The 15,769-nt window shown below is 49.9% G+C and overlaps 1 protein-coding gene across 1 annotated transcript; it reads left to right on the top strand.

Moving 5' to 3' along the window:
- The first annotated feature begins 1,679 nt into the window (after window positions 1-1,679).
- Window positions 1,680-2,542, top strand: LOC127325907 (probable E3 ubiquitin-protein ligase ATL44). The gene has a single exon (XM_051352735.2). It carries the CDS (start codon window positions 1,819-1,821, stop codon window positions 2,401-2,403), a length of 585 nt encoding a protein of 194 aa, XP_051208695.1. The 5' UTR covers window positions 1,680-1,818; the 3' UTR covers window positions 2,404-2,542.
- The last annotated feature ends 13,227 nt before the right edge of the window (window positions 2,543-15,769 follow it).

Here is a 15,769-nt window from a genome sequence, read left to right as displayed (position 1 = left end):
TTGGGGACCCGGGGGATTAGATTTCTAATCCCCCGGGGGACGCCCAGCACTTCCCGCTGGTGTTCCCCCGGACGATTACTTATCAAATCCTCCGGGTCCTGCCAGGCACGCGGTGTGTTGTGGTCCACGCGCACATGGGTGGGTCCCGCTGAACCAAAGGCAGAAAATATCCCGTCCATCTTCTTCCTCGCTTCCATGCGCGCGGCCAAGATCCGCCTTCGCCTGGAGCCGCGTCTGCACGCGACGCCGTCGGTCAACTCCGCAGAAAGCCATCGTCCGCCGCTCCCGCTCCTCCCCGGCCGGTCGCCGCCGGTCGGCGGCCGCCGCTCCCGCTTCTCGCGCCGCGGAGGACTCCGGCAAGGAGATCCGTCGGAATCTGCCACCTTCGCCGTGGGGCAGCCATGTCGAATCGCGCGCGCCGCCGCGCTTCCATGGGGATCCCACGGAGCTTGGATCGCGCGCCACCGAGCAGAGCTCGTCGTGTCTACAGCTGGCTCCGCCGTCGCTGGCCAAGGCCCGTGACGTGGTGGCGAGATTTTCTCCGTCCTCCCGCCTCCCCAACCATGGTCGTCATCCTCCTCTTCCCCTTCCCTCTAGCTGCAAGTCAACGGCCGCCTGCTGCTAACGGCTCCTCGGCGTTTTTTTCTCAGGGGCGTGATGCTACAATAGCAAAAAAAATTGCTACAATATTTTTGTTTTCTTGCTACTATACCATATTTTTTTTGCTACTATGTCTCCGGCGAGTATCCGGCGGAATCAGGTTTTGCTACATTTGTTCTAGGTTTTAGCTATAATAGTATACGTTTTTTGCTACAAGTTCTCCGGCGAGGTCTCCGGCGAGACTTCGATGAGGTCGGTTTTGCTACAATAGCAAAACAAAGTTGCTACAATCTTTGTGTGTATTTGCTACTATAGCATATATTTTTTGCTACTAAGTCTCCGGTGGGTCTCCGGCGACATCTCCGACGAGTCTCCGGCGAGTTCTGTGTTTTTAGGTGAAAATAAATTTTGCTACAATTAAAGCGTTTTTTGCTACTTTGGTACATCATGGTAGCAAAAGTGGGAGAGAGGGCTGGTTGGTTTAATCTGACGGCCGAAAACATTCCAGATCAACAGATCGGACGGTTGGGGACCCGGGGGATTAGATTTCTAATCCCCCGGGGGACGCCCAGCAAATGGAATCCCGTGTCCCTCTTTCTTTGCGACAAGATGTAATTTACATGCTCATTTCCACGTCTGCGTCTGATCGGTCGGCTCACTTTAGATTAAGATGCCATGTCCATTCCGATGCGAACCACTTCAGTAAAGTTGTATCAGCAACTCGAGTAGAGATGTCAATTCTTCAGTGTAGATAGAAAAAGAATGAAAAGCTAGAGGTTGCATAAATATATAAGTATATATATTACGGAGTACTAGTCCAGATCGGTCGCACCTAATTTCGAGTGTGACATACGCCCAGTTGTAGCCAAAAGAGGTTTAGAAAAAAGCGAAGCTCGCAATGAAAACATGCATATGCCACATGAATTCAAAGAAGAATTGTTCGAAAGTGACACTCCCACTCACTAGTCTGAGCCAAATTATGAATCATATCATATCCCTAGCGACCAAAATTGACCATTGTCCAACATTCCCGAGCTCTCCTGACACTATATAAACGCAGAACGAGCACCAGACTCTTCCCTCCTCCGCAACTCGATCGATTCCACCAAACGCACTGGACATAAACTGGCCCCTCCCTCTGTCTCTCTCTCTCTTTGCTGCCACACTGCGCCCGATCTCATCTCGTCCTACTGTCCTACAGAGAACGGACGAGCTGCAATGCCGCGCCACCTGCTGCAGGATTCCGTCGGCCGCCTGACCGAGATGGCCGCGCCGCCGCTGGCCACGGCGAAGGCCGGCGGCGTGCTGCACACGGACACGCTGCTGATCCTGGTGGCGGTGCTCTGCTTCCTGCTCTGCGTCGTCGGGCTGGCCCTCGTCGCGCGCTGCTCCAGGCTCTGCAACCCCTCCGTCTTCTCCGTCGACGCATTGCCAGCGAAAACGCCGTGCAAGGGCCTGAAGAAGAAGGCGCTGCAGTCTTTGCCGACCGTGTCGTGGAAGCTGGAGCGGAAAAAGAAGGACGAGGAAGAGGGGGAGGTGCCGGAGTGCGCCATCTGCCTGGCCGAGTTCGCAAGCGGCGACGAGGTGCGCGTGCTGCCGACGTGCGGCCACGGCTTCCACGCCGCCTGCGTCGACGTCTGGCTCCTCACCAGCTCAACCTGCCCCTCCTGCCGCCGCGCCCTGGTCATCGCAGTGCAGCCAGCCACCGAGCCTCCGACGACCACCACGTGCTGTGAGCGGCCCGACGTCGCGCCTCAGGGCTCCGCCACCGGCGCAGGCCGTTGCCGGTCGTCGGCACAGTAGGCGTACGGCAGACCGGTGGCGAGCATACTCCCATGCGCGCGGCAACTTTGACCTTTCTTGCTTTGTCCTCTTGTGGCACATGTACATACAAAATATTGTATAGTTTCTCACGTACATACGCGTCATTCGATTTTTTTTTTGTATAGTTTCCACGTGTCCTCCTAGAACGTACAAATGTATAGTTTCCACGCGTCTGAAAAACCCTAGCTCTCGGTCGCCTCCCGCGAGCGACGCGAGGGCTCCCGGCGGCGCCTGCCTCGACCCTCCTCCTCTTCTCCCCCTCCCCTCGCCGCTGCCACAGGGCGTCGCCGGGCAAAGCCCGCGCGGCGCCGGCGGTGGCGGGGCCCTCTACCCCCTCGCGCGGTGGCGTGGCGCGGGCCCCGGCGGCCGGTGAGGGCGTCGCGCCGGGCGGCGGCGCGGCGGCGCGAGCTCCGACCTCGGCGTGGTGACGGCGCTTCCTTGGCGCGCTCGTGGCGGCGGCAGCTCCCTCGAGCGGCTCCGGCGCGGCGGCGCGAGCTCGAGCCATGGCGGGCTGGTGAAGGTGATGGCGGCGCGCGTGGGGCCCGGTCCGGCCAGCTGCTCGGCCGGCAGCTGCGGCGCCCGTCCGCTCCGGCGTGGAGGGGTCCTGGTGAGATGGTGTTGCCAGATCTGGCCGCCTTGAGTTCGGGCCGGGGCAGGGGCCCCGGGCCCCTTTCGAGCCCATTTTCTCCCCAGATCCGTGAGCGCCGGCAGCCATGGGGGTTGCTGGAGGCCGATCTGGCTATGTTCCCCTCCTGGTGGCGGCGGCGCAAGGTGCGGCGGTTGGCCGGCTCCTCGGTTGGAGTCCGGTGCCCTCACAGCAAAGTCCTCATTTTTCTCAGTGTGGCAGGGTGCAGAGTTGGGAGCCGGGGCGGTGGCCCTGGTCGGTGGGAGCCATTTTGGTTGGCGGGCGTGCCAGTGGCTCAGGGGTTGGCCGGAAACCATGGTCGCGGGGGCGACGTGGTGGCCGGCGAGCAGCGCGCGGTGGCAGCGGATCAGCCGTTTCGTCGATCGGTTTCCTGTGTAGAAGGTGGGAGTGTTCGCCGAGGGGAAACCCTTGCCCGCTCGGGCCACGACGGTGACGTCCGCGGACGCCGCTCCCTTCTTGAAGGCGTCGTTGAGGCTTCTCCTTGTCCTTCTACGTGCTCCGGGTGAAAGCCCAAGATTCTCGGATCGGGCGGTGGCGGCGCTCTTGTGTCGTGATCTTCTTGAAGACACCGCCTTGGAGTTCACAGTGTGCCGCTCTCCGATGGTGGTATGGCTGAGGCGCGGTATTCGACGAGCAAGGGGCTCCAGGTGAAAACCTAAGATCTGCGGATCTGGCGGTGACAGCGCTCTCGTGTCGTGTTCTTGTTGTAGACATCGTCTGGGAGCTTTCCGTGTTTCTTCGAATGGCGTTGGCTCTTCGCTTGGCGACCTTCGGCAAGGCTTGCGTCCTGCCCAGCTTCCTCGTCGAGTTTCCTTGGTGCTGCTTGTTGGGGTTCGAACGGCGGTGGTCGATGCACAGTGGTGGTCGGACACTGGTGGCGCTGCCCGCGGCGGGGAGTTCTGTTGACGGCGTGCGTGTTCGATGGCTCTCTCTAGGGTGAGCTCCGGCCCGACACTGTTGCTGTCCGGTGTCTTCTCCGAGTCTTCGTAGGCTTCGTAAGGGTCGTGATCGTCGTTCGAGTTTCCGGTTGTAGTCCTGTTGGCAATTCGTGTGGGTGTGTGAGTGTGTTTTGTAAGCTGGATTCAGCTCTTTGTACCTTGTCGCCGTTGTTAGCGTTATTAATTTAACGTTGGGCCTTTGGCCTTTGATTAAAAAAACGTACAAATGTACAATGAGCGACTGTACAGTGTGCGCATCACTTGACCGGCTTAATTAATTATGACACCTCCTTTCGTGCACGAGTCTCTTTCTCGATGAATTTGTGCTTGTCGTGCGGTTGATCATGGCGGCGGCGAGGCGGTCGTGCTAGCTCCCGTCGAGTCGGCATCGTGGCCGGCAGTTGAGGTGCCGCCGGGGCCGGGTAGCTAAGCAGGATATTTTTGCCCACATTAGTTAGGCCGTGATGTGTGACGCGTACGCCTGCACGGACGCGTGTGTACGGACAATCAATGGTCCCGGGCTCGTGCGGTTTTAGCTGTTTTCAACCTTCAGGCGTGCAGCGGCTGCCGGTCCTCCTTGAGCCGACATGATGTTGTTGGATCCAGACTGAAAGTCGCGGAACGGGTCAAGAAAACCACATCTGTCCCGAGAAACGAGGAAAATGAAATAAATATTGATGAATCTCCATGATAATCTGAAGATCCCCTTGCCACAAGAGGTTCTCGAGAACCACACCACTCACACAAACTTCTCGACATCGTCACTAAGATGAGGCTGAAGCCGGAAGATTTTATTGGAGAAGGCGTACCTTCGCCCTAAAGCTAGAAAAACAGAGCCTTCCTGCCAACGGGTCCAAGATCCACCTCTCCCACATGGCCTTCATGGCCTGAAGGCCATAGAATTGGGGCAGATCGTGGTACCGACAGGGCGGCAGGGAAATCCTAATCGCCTCCTGATCGCCTCTCTCGTGGCGCACCAGTTAAAATGTTGTAGGTATTTTTAAAAAGCACCCTATATTTCAAATTAGGTGACGTATCTTTCATAAACTTGATTCGAATATATTTAAACATATTTTAATATATAGTTCCTCTCATTTCGAAAAAAGAACCACGCCAACTAACTTATGACGGCGAGAGTAGTAGATAAATTTGGGCCAAATGTGGTCCTGAAACTAAATGCCGATGTCCCGCAATTTTGCTAAATCCAAGATTAAATGAACAAGCACTTATATTATTATGATACTAATGCACATGTTTAAGGTCAGGGATTCGACAAGAGGAGTAAAAATGAACAAGCACTTGTTATTATTATTATTATACTAACGCACATGTTTAACATGTTTTTTTTTAACATGGAAGGGCTACAAAGGGCCCAAAAACTGCATTAATTATGGCCGGTGGTATTAAATTTTACAAGAAGGACCTCACAAAAATAGAAAAGTACAAATAAGTCATCAAGTTTTACAAAACAGATTCATATCTAAATATGAAGATTGCCATCGGGTCCTTCTCGGACGATCTTGAGCCTTGGCCAGTCGCTGACCTAGAGGTGGCTGAAATAATGGCATCAAATCATGAGCAAATGAGTTGTAGAAGACACCAATGCCTAGAGCGGTCGCCCTATCAGCCATAGGACACACAACGGCTTGACGACAGCGATCTTCTCAACACCGCTGAGGATGAGTTCGGAAGTCGCAGTGCGGTTTCACAAATTCCTGCAGATCTCCAAGTGCAAACACATCTCGAACGAATTTCAGATCATCTTCCATTTCTGCCACCAAGACAACAGTGAAGAGAAAAGGATTTGCCAGATTTGCAAGATAACATTCTGAATCAAACTTATTGAGAGAGAGCCCTCGCCATCGATAACAGCGATCTCAGCCGCCATCGATGGAATGTCGCCAATGAAAAAGCTCTAACATCCACCTCTAGAACATCTTCGAACCCATTCGTAATCTAGATGTAGAAAAGACAATGGTCATCATTGAGCATGACCTCACAAATAGATGTGGTTAGGATATTTCAAACTAGAATGGCATAGTGTATAACTTAAAAGGTAACCTTTTACCGATAATAAAAGTTTAAAATTAAATTCAAACGTTAGTATCAACCTGATACAAGCCACGAGAGTTTATACCCGGCCACCACCTAGGTTGATGCAGATTTCCACATAAACAAAACAAAAAAAAAAACTTCTAAGATGGCGGAGAGCCTATCCGCAAACTATGCCGCCATCCATGATTACACTTGCTCTAATTTTATACATACCTTCGCAAAGAAGCCGTGGTTCTCTAGACACCGAACATAATACCACAAATAAAACCGGTAGTAAATTGGTAAATGACATGCAAAAGAGATAAACCTTTACCTTACACATATATCCATCGTTTTATCTCTACTTTTTACATGCCCTTTCGATCCTTAGCCCAAATTTTGGAAGGAAGAAGATAATCTAACCACGCCATGATTGCCATCCAGATAACAAGTGGGCATAAGGAGTAAAGAAACGTGACCTAATTGGAGCGTTAAAGTGCAAAGCAGAAAGAGAAGAGAGCGTCCCAAGTTGTAGCGCAGAGGTTGATTCAATATATACATGGCGTCGGGCTGGGGTCGCCGATCCACTCGTCGAGTCGTCGGTCGTGAGTGGCGGATTTAGGCTGTGCCCGGCCCGGCTAATTCGAGCAGTGAGAGCACGCGTTGCCGCGCAATTTGCACCGTGCCAACTGCCAAACGGGCAAACGTACACCATTTCTTGCGTGTGTTTCACTGCTGCTTTCCGTCGCGGAGTATTTTTCAGCGAACCTGGAGTGTTGCCTGTCCTAAATGTCCATTTCTCAAACTTTATAGTACCATTTCAGGTCTCTCTCAAAAATTTAAACTTTTATGGCTCCTTGAAGTATTGAAGTAATGTATGTCATATGACTTAACTGAAATGAAGAACGCATCATTTTGGTTGGCAGGTTCCTTTAAAATTTGTGCTAAAAGTAGTTAAGTTATTTCAATCTAGCCATACCAAATGGCATGACCTATCAGTTTTCTTACCCACATGGTTTAAAAATATTCTCAGAGGATTCAAAATCTTTGCAAAATAGCCAACCTAAATAGCGTAACCTAGCTGTTTTGGGACTAAAAATGGCAAAGTCATTTCAGTCTAACCCAGTCTAACTAGTGTGTCATGTATTTCAATTAAGCCATCGAGCATGGCGTGACCAAGAAGGCCATATAACTTTTAATGTTTTCCAAGGGGCTAGAAATAGCTTAAAATTTAGCAAAGGGCCGTTTAGGCCAAATAACTCAAACCTGGACCGTCGAGGACTTGGAGAGACCATTGAATCAGGACAGATTCCTTACATTTGTCGTACGGAGCAGCTACATCACACATAGGATAATTTTCGCACAAAATATGTTTTTGAAACAGGTTTAGAAAATCTATAACTGTTTTGAATAATTCAACGGATAAGGATATCCAATTTCAAACTTGACACATGATACAATATAGGATATGGTACGTCAAATAGCAGCTGTGTATCCACATCCAATTTTTTTATAGCATAGTTAGTACTGAGCAAGTTGCCAAATTCATCTGTTAAACAATAGCTAACTTACATATATTCACCAAATCGAATATGGAGCTCAAATGAGATGACGTGGTACTTCCCAGAGGAGAGAGAGATGAGGTGTCCTAAAAACCAATCTAGGGTTCCATCCGCCTCGTCGGCAACGCCGTCGGTTCGCCCAGCCTCCGGTGGCCTTGGGGCCTTGGAGGTGTGGTGGGCCACAACCTCTCTCAGGCTGTAGGATTCCCATTCCATTTCTTAGGTTTCTGCAGTGTCTTCTTTGGGATGGTGAGGCGGTGGCTACATACTGCAGTGATAATAAGGTTCTCCTTACTGAAGTCAGAATAAGGTTTTCCTTAATGAAGTTAGAATAAGGTTCTCCTTACCCTATCCCCATTCCGGCCGTACGTCTAGTGCCGACGGAGGGCATGTGGAGTTGTCGTCGCGACACATCTCCTGGGACCCGTTCAATGTTCGAGTCAATTGTTGTGGTTGCAGGTCTAGCCCTCCCGCTCTATGGTTCACATCTTTGGCGATGGTTGTTCCTCGGGCGTGTTGGTCCTTTAAGGCCATAGCATTATGACTACTCATCTATCTAATACAACAAGTTTCGCCCGCCTACAACGAGGAGGGGAAAGGAGGGCGGCAACTCACTCTAGTTCTTGTAGTTTTGGCTGGATGGTCCAACAATCTATTTGTAGTTTTTATTAGTTTTAGAACTCTTTGTACTATTGTTGATGTTTATTAATAGATCGGTGGACTTATCGAATAGAAAAGAATAAGGAGTCCAAACTTGTTAGGATAGTGGCTATTGAAACATGTGTTGGTGTCCTACCCATTGTGTTCACTATTACATCCATATGAATCTACTTTTTTTTTTATTTGGCTATGTTATATATTCATTCTATCATATTACATTATTTATTTATGAGTGTTTTGTTAAACTTGTTTTATCAAAAAAAAATGTTGACATCTCATATTTTATTTATAGCATATTATTGTGAATACCAATAAACTGTAAAAAATCACATTCAACTTCCATGATAAAGATGATGCCCTCACATCCTGGTTTAACTAATAATAGCACTTTATTCCTAAATATTCTGATGTTCAACATAGTCTCCCATACCCACACTTTCTCGTCTGAGCCAACCTACTTATGTTTTGTTTGGAACTGGAATATTTGCAGGGATTAGTAGGAATAATAACTTAGAGTATTGGGTGAAACCTCTATCTTCACTCAATGTCCACAAAAGGCCATTCACAAACCACCAGGTAGAGGTAGAGTATTGGGGCGTTGAAAAAATAAACTAAAATTTGAGAACAAATGGGAATATGCGATGATTAATCTCACTCAACACTCTAATATCAAACATGCTTTTGGAAATAAGTTTGGATTTAGGGTTTGGTGGGGATTATCTCACTAGTCCTCACAAAAACTTTAGTACCAAACGAGGTCTTATGTGTCAACGTATCCGAATAATTTCTTTTTTTCATTTTTTTCCAAGTCCACTACGGGGTTTTTTTCCCAAATCTGCGGTCTTGTATAACTATCATCAAAACCATAACTATTAGAGTTATATTCGGTTTTGCCTTGTATAGGTCGGTTGGCCTAAACCCTAGATTGGTTTGGCTTATATATAAACTCTGTAATCCCTCACATATGAATATAAGTTATTATTCTCTCCAAATATCATGGTATGAGACGCCTAGATTTTCTGCACCCTGGCATGGCTCCACCGCCAACCCCTCCTCCACCGCCGCCTGGACCCCTCTTCTCCACGGCAGACTTCCGCGCCACCGGCGCCCCTCTCTCTTCCTCTACCCTACCCCAAACCCTAGTTTCTCCTCCCACCGCTGGCACCACACCTCTCTACCACCACTAGCCACCACCAGCCACCATGTCGTTCGCCGACACCATCACCGACATCTCCCCCTTCATACCCATCACCCTAGATCTCTCAGCCCACAACTACTATCACTGGCGCCACCTCTTCTAAGTTCATCTGGGGCGATGCAATCTTCTCGCCCACGTCCCCGCGGACTGCGTTCCACGCCTCGATGATCCACGATGGGTCAAGGACGACCTCACGATCATCTAGTGGATCTACACGCGCGTCTCCACCGAGATATTCAACCCCGTCTTCCGCAACGCCTCGTCCGCCGCCGCACTCTGGGTTGCCCTTCGCCAGCTCTTCCAGGACAACATCGACACCCGCGTGAACAACCTCAACATCGAGCTTCGCAATCTCGTCCAAGGCGCCTCTCCCATTGGCGTCTACTATCAGTGCCTCTCCTCCATTGCTGACGAACTCCGCGAGCTTGGTGACCCTATTGAAGAACGGCAGCTCATCAACATCCTTCTCGTTGGGCTCAGTGAGGACTTCGACAAGCAGGCCTCCTTCATCCCTATGATGCGGCCTTGTCCCACCTTTGCGTAGGTCCGCTCCATCCTGCAGAGTGCCGATCGTGCGCGCCAGAGCCGGGAATCGCGCCCTCAAGTCTTCGTCACCGCTCCACGGTCTTCGCCACCCTCCCCTACCGCGGCACACCTTCCTCAGTCGAGTCCTACCGCGGCAGGCCCGCCGGCTCCAAATCCTGCCGCGGCAGCGCCTCCAGGATGGCGCCCTAGCCCCAATTACCGCGGGAAAATCCGACATATCGACCTCCATTGCCGCGATCTGCTCCGACTGCGCCCCCTGCACCACCACCGACGGCGCATCCTGCTGCACCGACTTGGCGCCCCCAGCATGATCCCTGGACTGGTATGGTTCATGCATGGTCTATGCCGTGGACGGCTCCTTCACCATATGGCGCTCCTCCGGCCTACACTGGGGCTTGGAACCCCAGCCTCCGTCCGTCCACCGGCTCACCAGGCCTCCTCGGTCCTCGGCCCCCTGCATAAGTGCACCACGCTCAAGCTTTGCACCCCGGCTACGCGGCACTACCCTACATGTACGGCCATGTTTCGGCCCTACCGTACACCGCGTCATCGACCGTGCCTAGGCCATCGTCATCGACTTCTACACCAAGCTGGGACCAGGCCGCTTTTATAGCTGCCATGAACAATTTTACCCTGAACAACACCGAAGGTACGGATTGGATTTTTGATTCTGGTGCATCTTCGCACATGTCTTCGAATTTGAATTTTCTATCAGCTTGTTCTTCTTCCCCTTTTTCCTCCATCACCATCGGTGACGGCTCCTCTATTTCAATCTCTGGAACTGGCGATTCATATATTTCACATCTGCATGTTCAATTTCTCTTACGACAAATTCTTCTAGCTCCTTCTTTAATCAAAAATCTCATATCTGTTCGCAAATTTACAATAGATAATCGTGTATCCCTCGAATTTGACCCCTTTGGTTTATCTATGAAGGATCTACAAACGGGGAAGCTTCTCGCCCGGTACAATAGCTCTGGTGATCTCTATCCACTCTATGGCGCGCCTACTTCCACACCACAAGCCATGATCGCCTCCGTTGAACTTTGGCATCGTCGATTAAGGCATCCAAATAAAACCACATTGTCATCCCTACTTCAGGAATTTTGTATCCCTAGCATTAGTTCACCCCATGATTCCTCTGTTTGTAATGCCTGTCAATGTGGCAAACACGTTCGATTACCATTTAATACTTCCTCCACTCATAGTTCGTTTCCCTTTGAATTATTACATTGTGATTGATGGACATCTCCCATGCCTAGTGTTTCTGGTTTTAAATACTATCTCGTTATTCCTGATGTTTACTCACACTATATCTGGACTTTTCCTCTTCGTGACAAGTCTGACGTCTACACTGTCTTTCACAATTTTCAAACTTACGTTTATACTCATTTTAGCCTTCCCATCCGCTTCATACAATGTGATAATGGACGTGAATTCGATAACACTAAAAATCGTGATTTCTTTCTTTCCCATGGTATTCTTCTTTGTTTCTCTTGTCCATACACTTCAACAAAATGGTAAAGCTGAACAATCTCTTAGATCTATCAATGATATTCTACGCACCTTACTCATCCAGGCCTCCCTCCCCTTATCCTTTTGGGTAGAAGCTCTTAATGTTGCCACCTATCTGATTAACATCCGTCCAACTAAAACTTGTCCTCTTTATACACCATACCAATCTCTCTTTCTTCACCCTCCTGACTACTCTATGTTACGTGTCCTCGGCTGCCTATGTTTTCCCAATATCACCTCCACTACCCCTCACAAACTTGCCCCTCGCTCCCTCCCATGTATACATCTCGGTCTCTCTAGCGATCACAAAGGATATCGGTGTTTTGATCCATTCCCTGGTCATGTTCTCACCTCTCGTCACGCCATCTTCGATGAAAAAACTTTTCCTTATACCATTGCTAATGCTGCCAAACAAAATCCTACACCCCCTCCTAACCCAACACCGCGCCCTACCCATCCCATCATCGTTGCCGCGCGTTCTGCCGTGGCAGAGAATGCAGCGTCTTCTCCTGCCGCGACAGCAGCCTCTCCTGCCGCGGCAGAATTCCAACACGTTACTCCTGTCACGGCAGGGATTCCGCCTGTTTTTCCTGCCACGTCAGCGGTCTCTCCTACCTCGACCGACCCTTCTCCCGCTCCCTCTGCCACGATAGACAACCCCGTCCACGCTTCTTCCGCGTCATCTCCATCACCTACACCCCCCCCCCCCCCCCCCCCACAATTCCTTCCAATGCCGTTCCAACTTCTATTCCTGTAAGTGATCATGTCATGTGTACTAGGGGCAAACACGGTTTTCATATTCCACGTCGTCTCCTAAATCTTTCCGCCACTCCAACTATTTCACCCATTCCAACTTCTTACAAACGCGCTCTTCTAGATCCTCTCTGGCACTCAGCTATGCGTGATGAATTCGATGCTCTCCTCCGCAACAACACATGGACTCTTGTTCCCAAACCATCCAGTGCCAACGTAGTCTCTGGCAAATGGGTCTTTCGTCACAAATATAACTCCGATGGTACTCTTGCTCGTTATAAAGATCGTTCGGTGTGCCGAAGTTTTTCCCAACAACATGGGATTGATTTTGATGAGACTTTTTCCCCTGTTGTCAAACCCAGCACCATTCGTATTGTCCTTAGTCTCGATGTTTCCTCTTCCTAGCCAATTCACCAACTTGATGTAAAAAATGCTTTCCTTCATGGTACCCTCAATGAAACCGTTTATTGTCAACAACCTTCAGGCTTCGAAAACTCCTCTTCTCCTGATTTTGTATGTCTCCTCCATAAATCTCTCTATGGTCTTAAACAAGCTCCTCGTGCCTGGTTTGATCGTTTTGCCACTTTTATTCAAACCATTGGCTTTACATCTAAATCTGACTCCTCTCTTTTCATTTTTCACACCACTGAGCACACGGCCTATCTTCTTCTCTATGTTGATGACATCATTCTCACCACCTCCTCCGATTGATTCTTACACCATATCATCTCGTCTCTCAACAATGAATTTTCTATGACAGATCTAGGACCTCTTCATCATTTTCCTGGTGTCACTGCCTCTCGCACCTCGACCACATTATTTCTCTCTCTCTCTCAGCGTCAGTACATTCTTGATTTACTCTCTCGTGCTAGGATGACCGATTGCCCGCCTTCCCGTACCCCAGTTGATGTTGGCACTAAGCTTTCTACTGATGGTGATCATGTCTCTTATCGTAGCCTCACTGGTGCTCTTCAATACGCTACATTAACACGTCCAGAAATCTCGTACTCCGTCCAGCAAGCATGTCTATATATGCATGATCCTCGTGTTCCCCATCTCTCTCATGTCAAACACATTCTTCGTTACCTTAAAGGGACTCTTGACCACGGTATTCATGTCAATTATTCCTCTCCCACAAGTCTGACAGCCTCACTGGTGCTCTTCAATACGCTACATTAACACGTCCAGAAATCTCGTACTCCGTCCAGCAAGCATGTCTATATATGCATGATCCTCGTGTTCCCCATCTCTCTCATGTCAAACACATTCTTCGTTACCTTAAAGGGACTCTTGACCACGGTATTCATGTCAATTATTCCTCTCCCACAAGTCTGACAGTTTATTCCGATGCGGACTAGGCAGATTGTCCAGATATTCGACGATCCACATCTGGCTTTTGTATTTATTTGGGGGATAATCTTGTTTCTTGGTCATCTAAAAGGCAGGTCATGGTCTCCAGGTCTTCTGCAGAAGCCGAGTACGGAGTTGTTTCCCACTTCGCCGCCGAAGCTGTATGGATACGTCAACTTCTCACTGAGCTCCATCGACCACTCGCACGCGCCACCATTGTCTATTGTGACAATATATCAGAAGTATACATGGCCAGCAACCCCGTTCAGCATCGCCGAACCAAGCATATTGCGATCGACATTCATTTTGTTCGTGAAAAGGTGGCTCTTGGTGAGGTTCGCATTCTCCATGTTCCGACGAGTGCACAGTTTGCTAACATCTTCACCAAAGGACTCCCTACTTCCTCCTTCTCCGACATACGCTCCAGTCTCAACATCGTCGAGCCTAACGTTGCCACTGCGGGGGTATTAGAGTTATATTCTGTTTTGCCTTGTATAGGTCGGTTGGCATAAACCCTAGATTGGTTTGGCTCATATATAAACTCTGTAATCCCTCACATATCAATACAAGTTATTATTCTCTCCAAATATAAATAACCAGTCATCGTCTAATGCGCTCCAAATCCACCAAAATGTATTATATAAAATATAATAAATATAAATTTTGATCCGATCCGATTACATTCTAGGCTTTGGCTTGACACATATATGATGTGGCGGGCGACCCTACACATGGGACTGGTTGGCATTACCTGTTCTCACGAGGTACTGCTTTTGTTCTTCCGACCCTTGATCAGTGATTTGTTTTCAACATTTGGTTGATGGAATCCCGTGCCCCTCTTCCTTGGGCAAAAATGCTCATTTCCACGTCTGATTGGTCGGTTCCCTTAAGATTCATAGTAAAGCTGTATCAGCGACTCGAGTAGACATGTCAATTCTGTAATTTTTTTGATAAAGAGAATATATTAATATCAAAATATATCAATTACACATAGCCTCTGGAACAACGCAACACCCTAATGGCAGTACGGATGCACACAGCCAAAAAAGAGAAAAAGAAAACTAAGAAATAGAAGTCCCGCTACAGTATCCCAGGCCTAGCAACAGCAATACATCCACCACCAAGACAACACCTGAAATACAGACTCTCCAAAAGTGACACCTCCAAGAAGGGAACAGTGCACCAGCGCCGTCGTCGCCCGATCAAAGATCTTAGGTTTTCACCCTGAAGATAGTCCCCGTTCTCAAAACAATGCCTCCAACAAGGTCATTGCCAGGCACAACCAGTTAAGGCCAGACCTTGGGTTTTCACCCTGAAAGGTAGGACTCTAAACTTCACCTGAGCTTCCGCCCCCACTTTCATACCACTGCTGCGAATCCTAGACACCAAGCAAGTTCCTCAACATCGCGGAGACTTGAACCTTCTTTAGCTAATCCCCAATCCCGCCTTCGTGATATTCTCTGACTTCACCATGGACCAAGGGTCTCTTGATGTCAACATAGAACATAGCTTCACGCCGCTCCCTCCGGAACCAAACGGTCGGAATAAAAGCATGGGTGCGCGCGACCGAATACCACTTGATCCTGTGAACTCCAGGCAAAAGATGCATTGTTCCATTCACTATCGGAGCCTTCCGAAACTCATCACTCCGGCTAGATGAAGAAATATCAGCATCCGGAACGTCTTCATCTTCATGAAAGAAGAACCCTAGGGCCACCACCATGAAAGCCGGAACGGTCGGCCCCCACGCCACCGCCACGGCTGGGAACCGCGGTCCATCTTCCTCCTCCAACCCGGCCGGTAGAGGCCAGCAGCCGTCGGGATAGCGGTACGCACACCCACGACGCGGAGACAGCCGGTTGCTATCCACCAGGAAAGCCTGGCCGAGCCTCATTGCCGCCGCCTCGCGACCATGAACCTTGCCACCGCTGCCCGATCCTGTTGTCGCCCTTCATCCCCGCCGAGTTCCGCCACACCACCACGTCTCCCGCATGATCCAGGTGATGTAGCCGAAGGCCACCGCCACCAGACCCGCCGTCCACTATCGCCGCCCCTGAAAGACCCCGCCTCCACGCGAAGGGGATTCCATGGGTGCGCCACCACCGCCCCTGCCTTTGGCAACCGGGCGTGGCCGCCATCGCTG

The sequence above is a fragment of the Lolium perenne genome, chromosome 5 (genome assembly GCF_019359855.2).
Source record: "Lolium perenne isolate Kyuss_39 chromosome 5, Kyuss_2.0, whole genome shotgun sequence".
NCBI classification, from domain to species: domain Eukaryota; kingdom Viridiplantae; phylum Streptophyta; class Magnoliopsida; order Poales; family Poaceae; genus Lolium; species Lolium perenne.
This window is presented reverse-complemented; position numbering and strand designations above follow the sequence as displayed.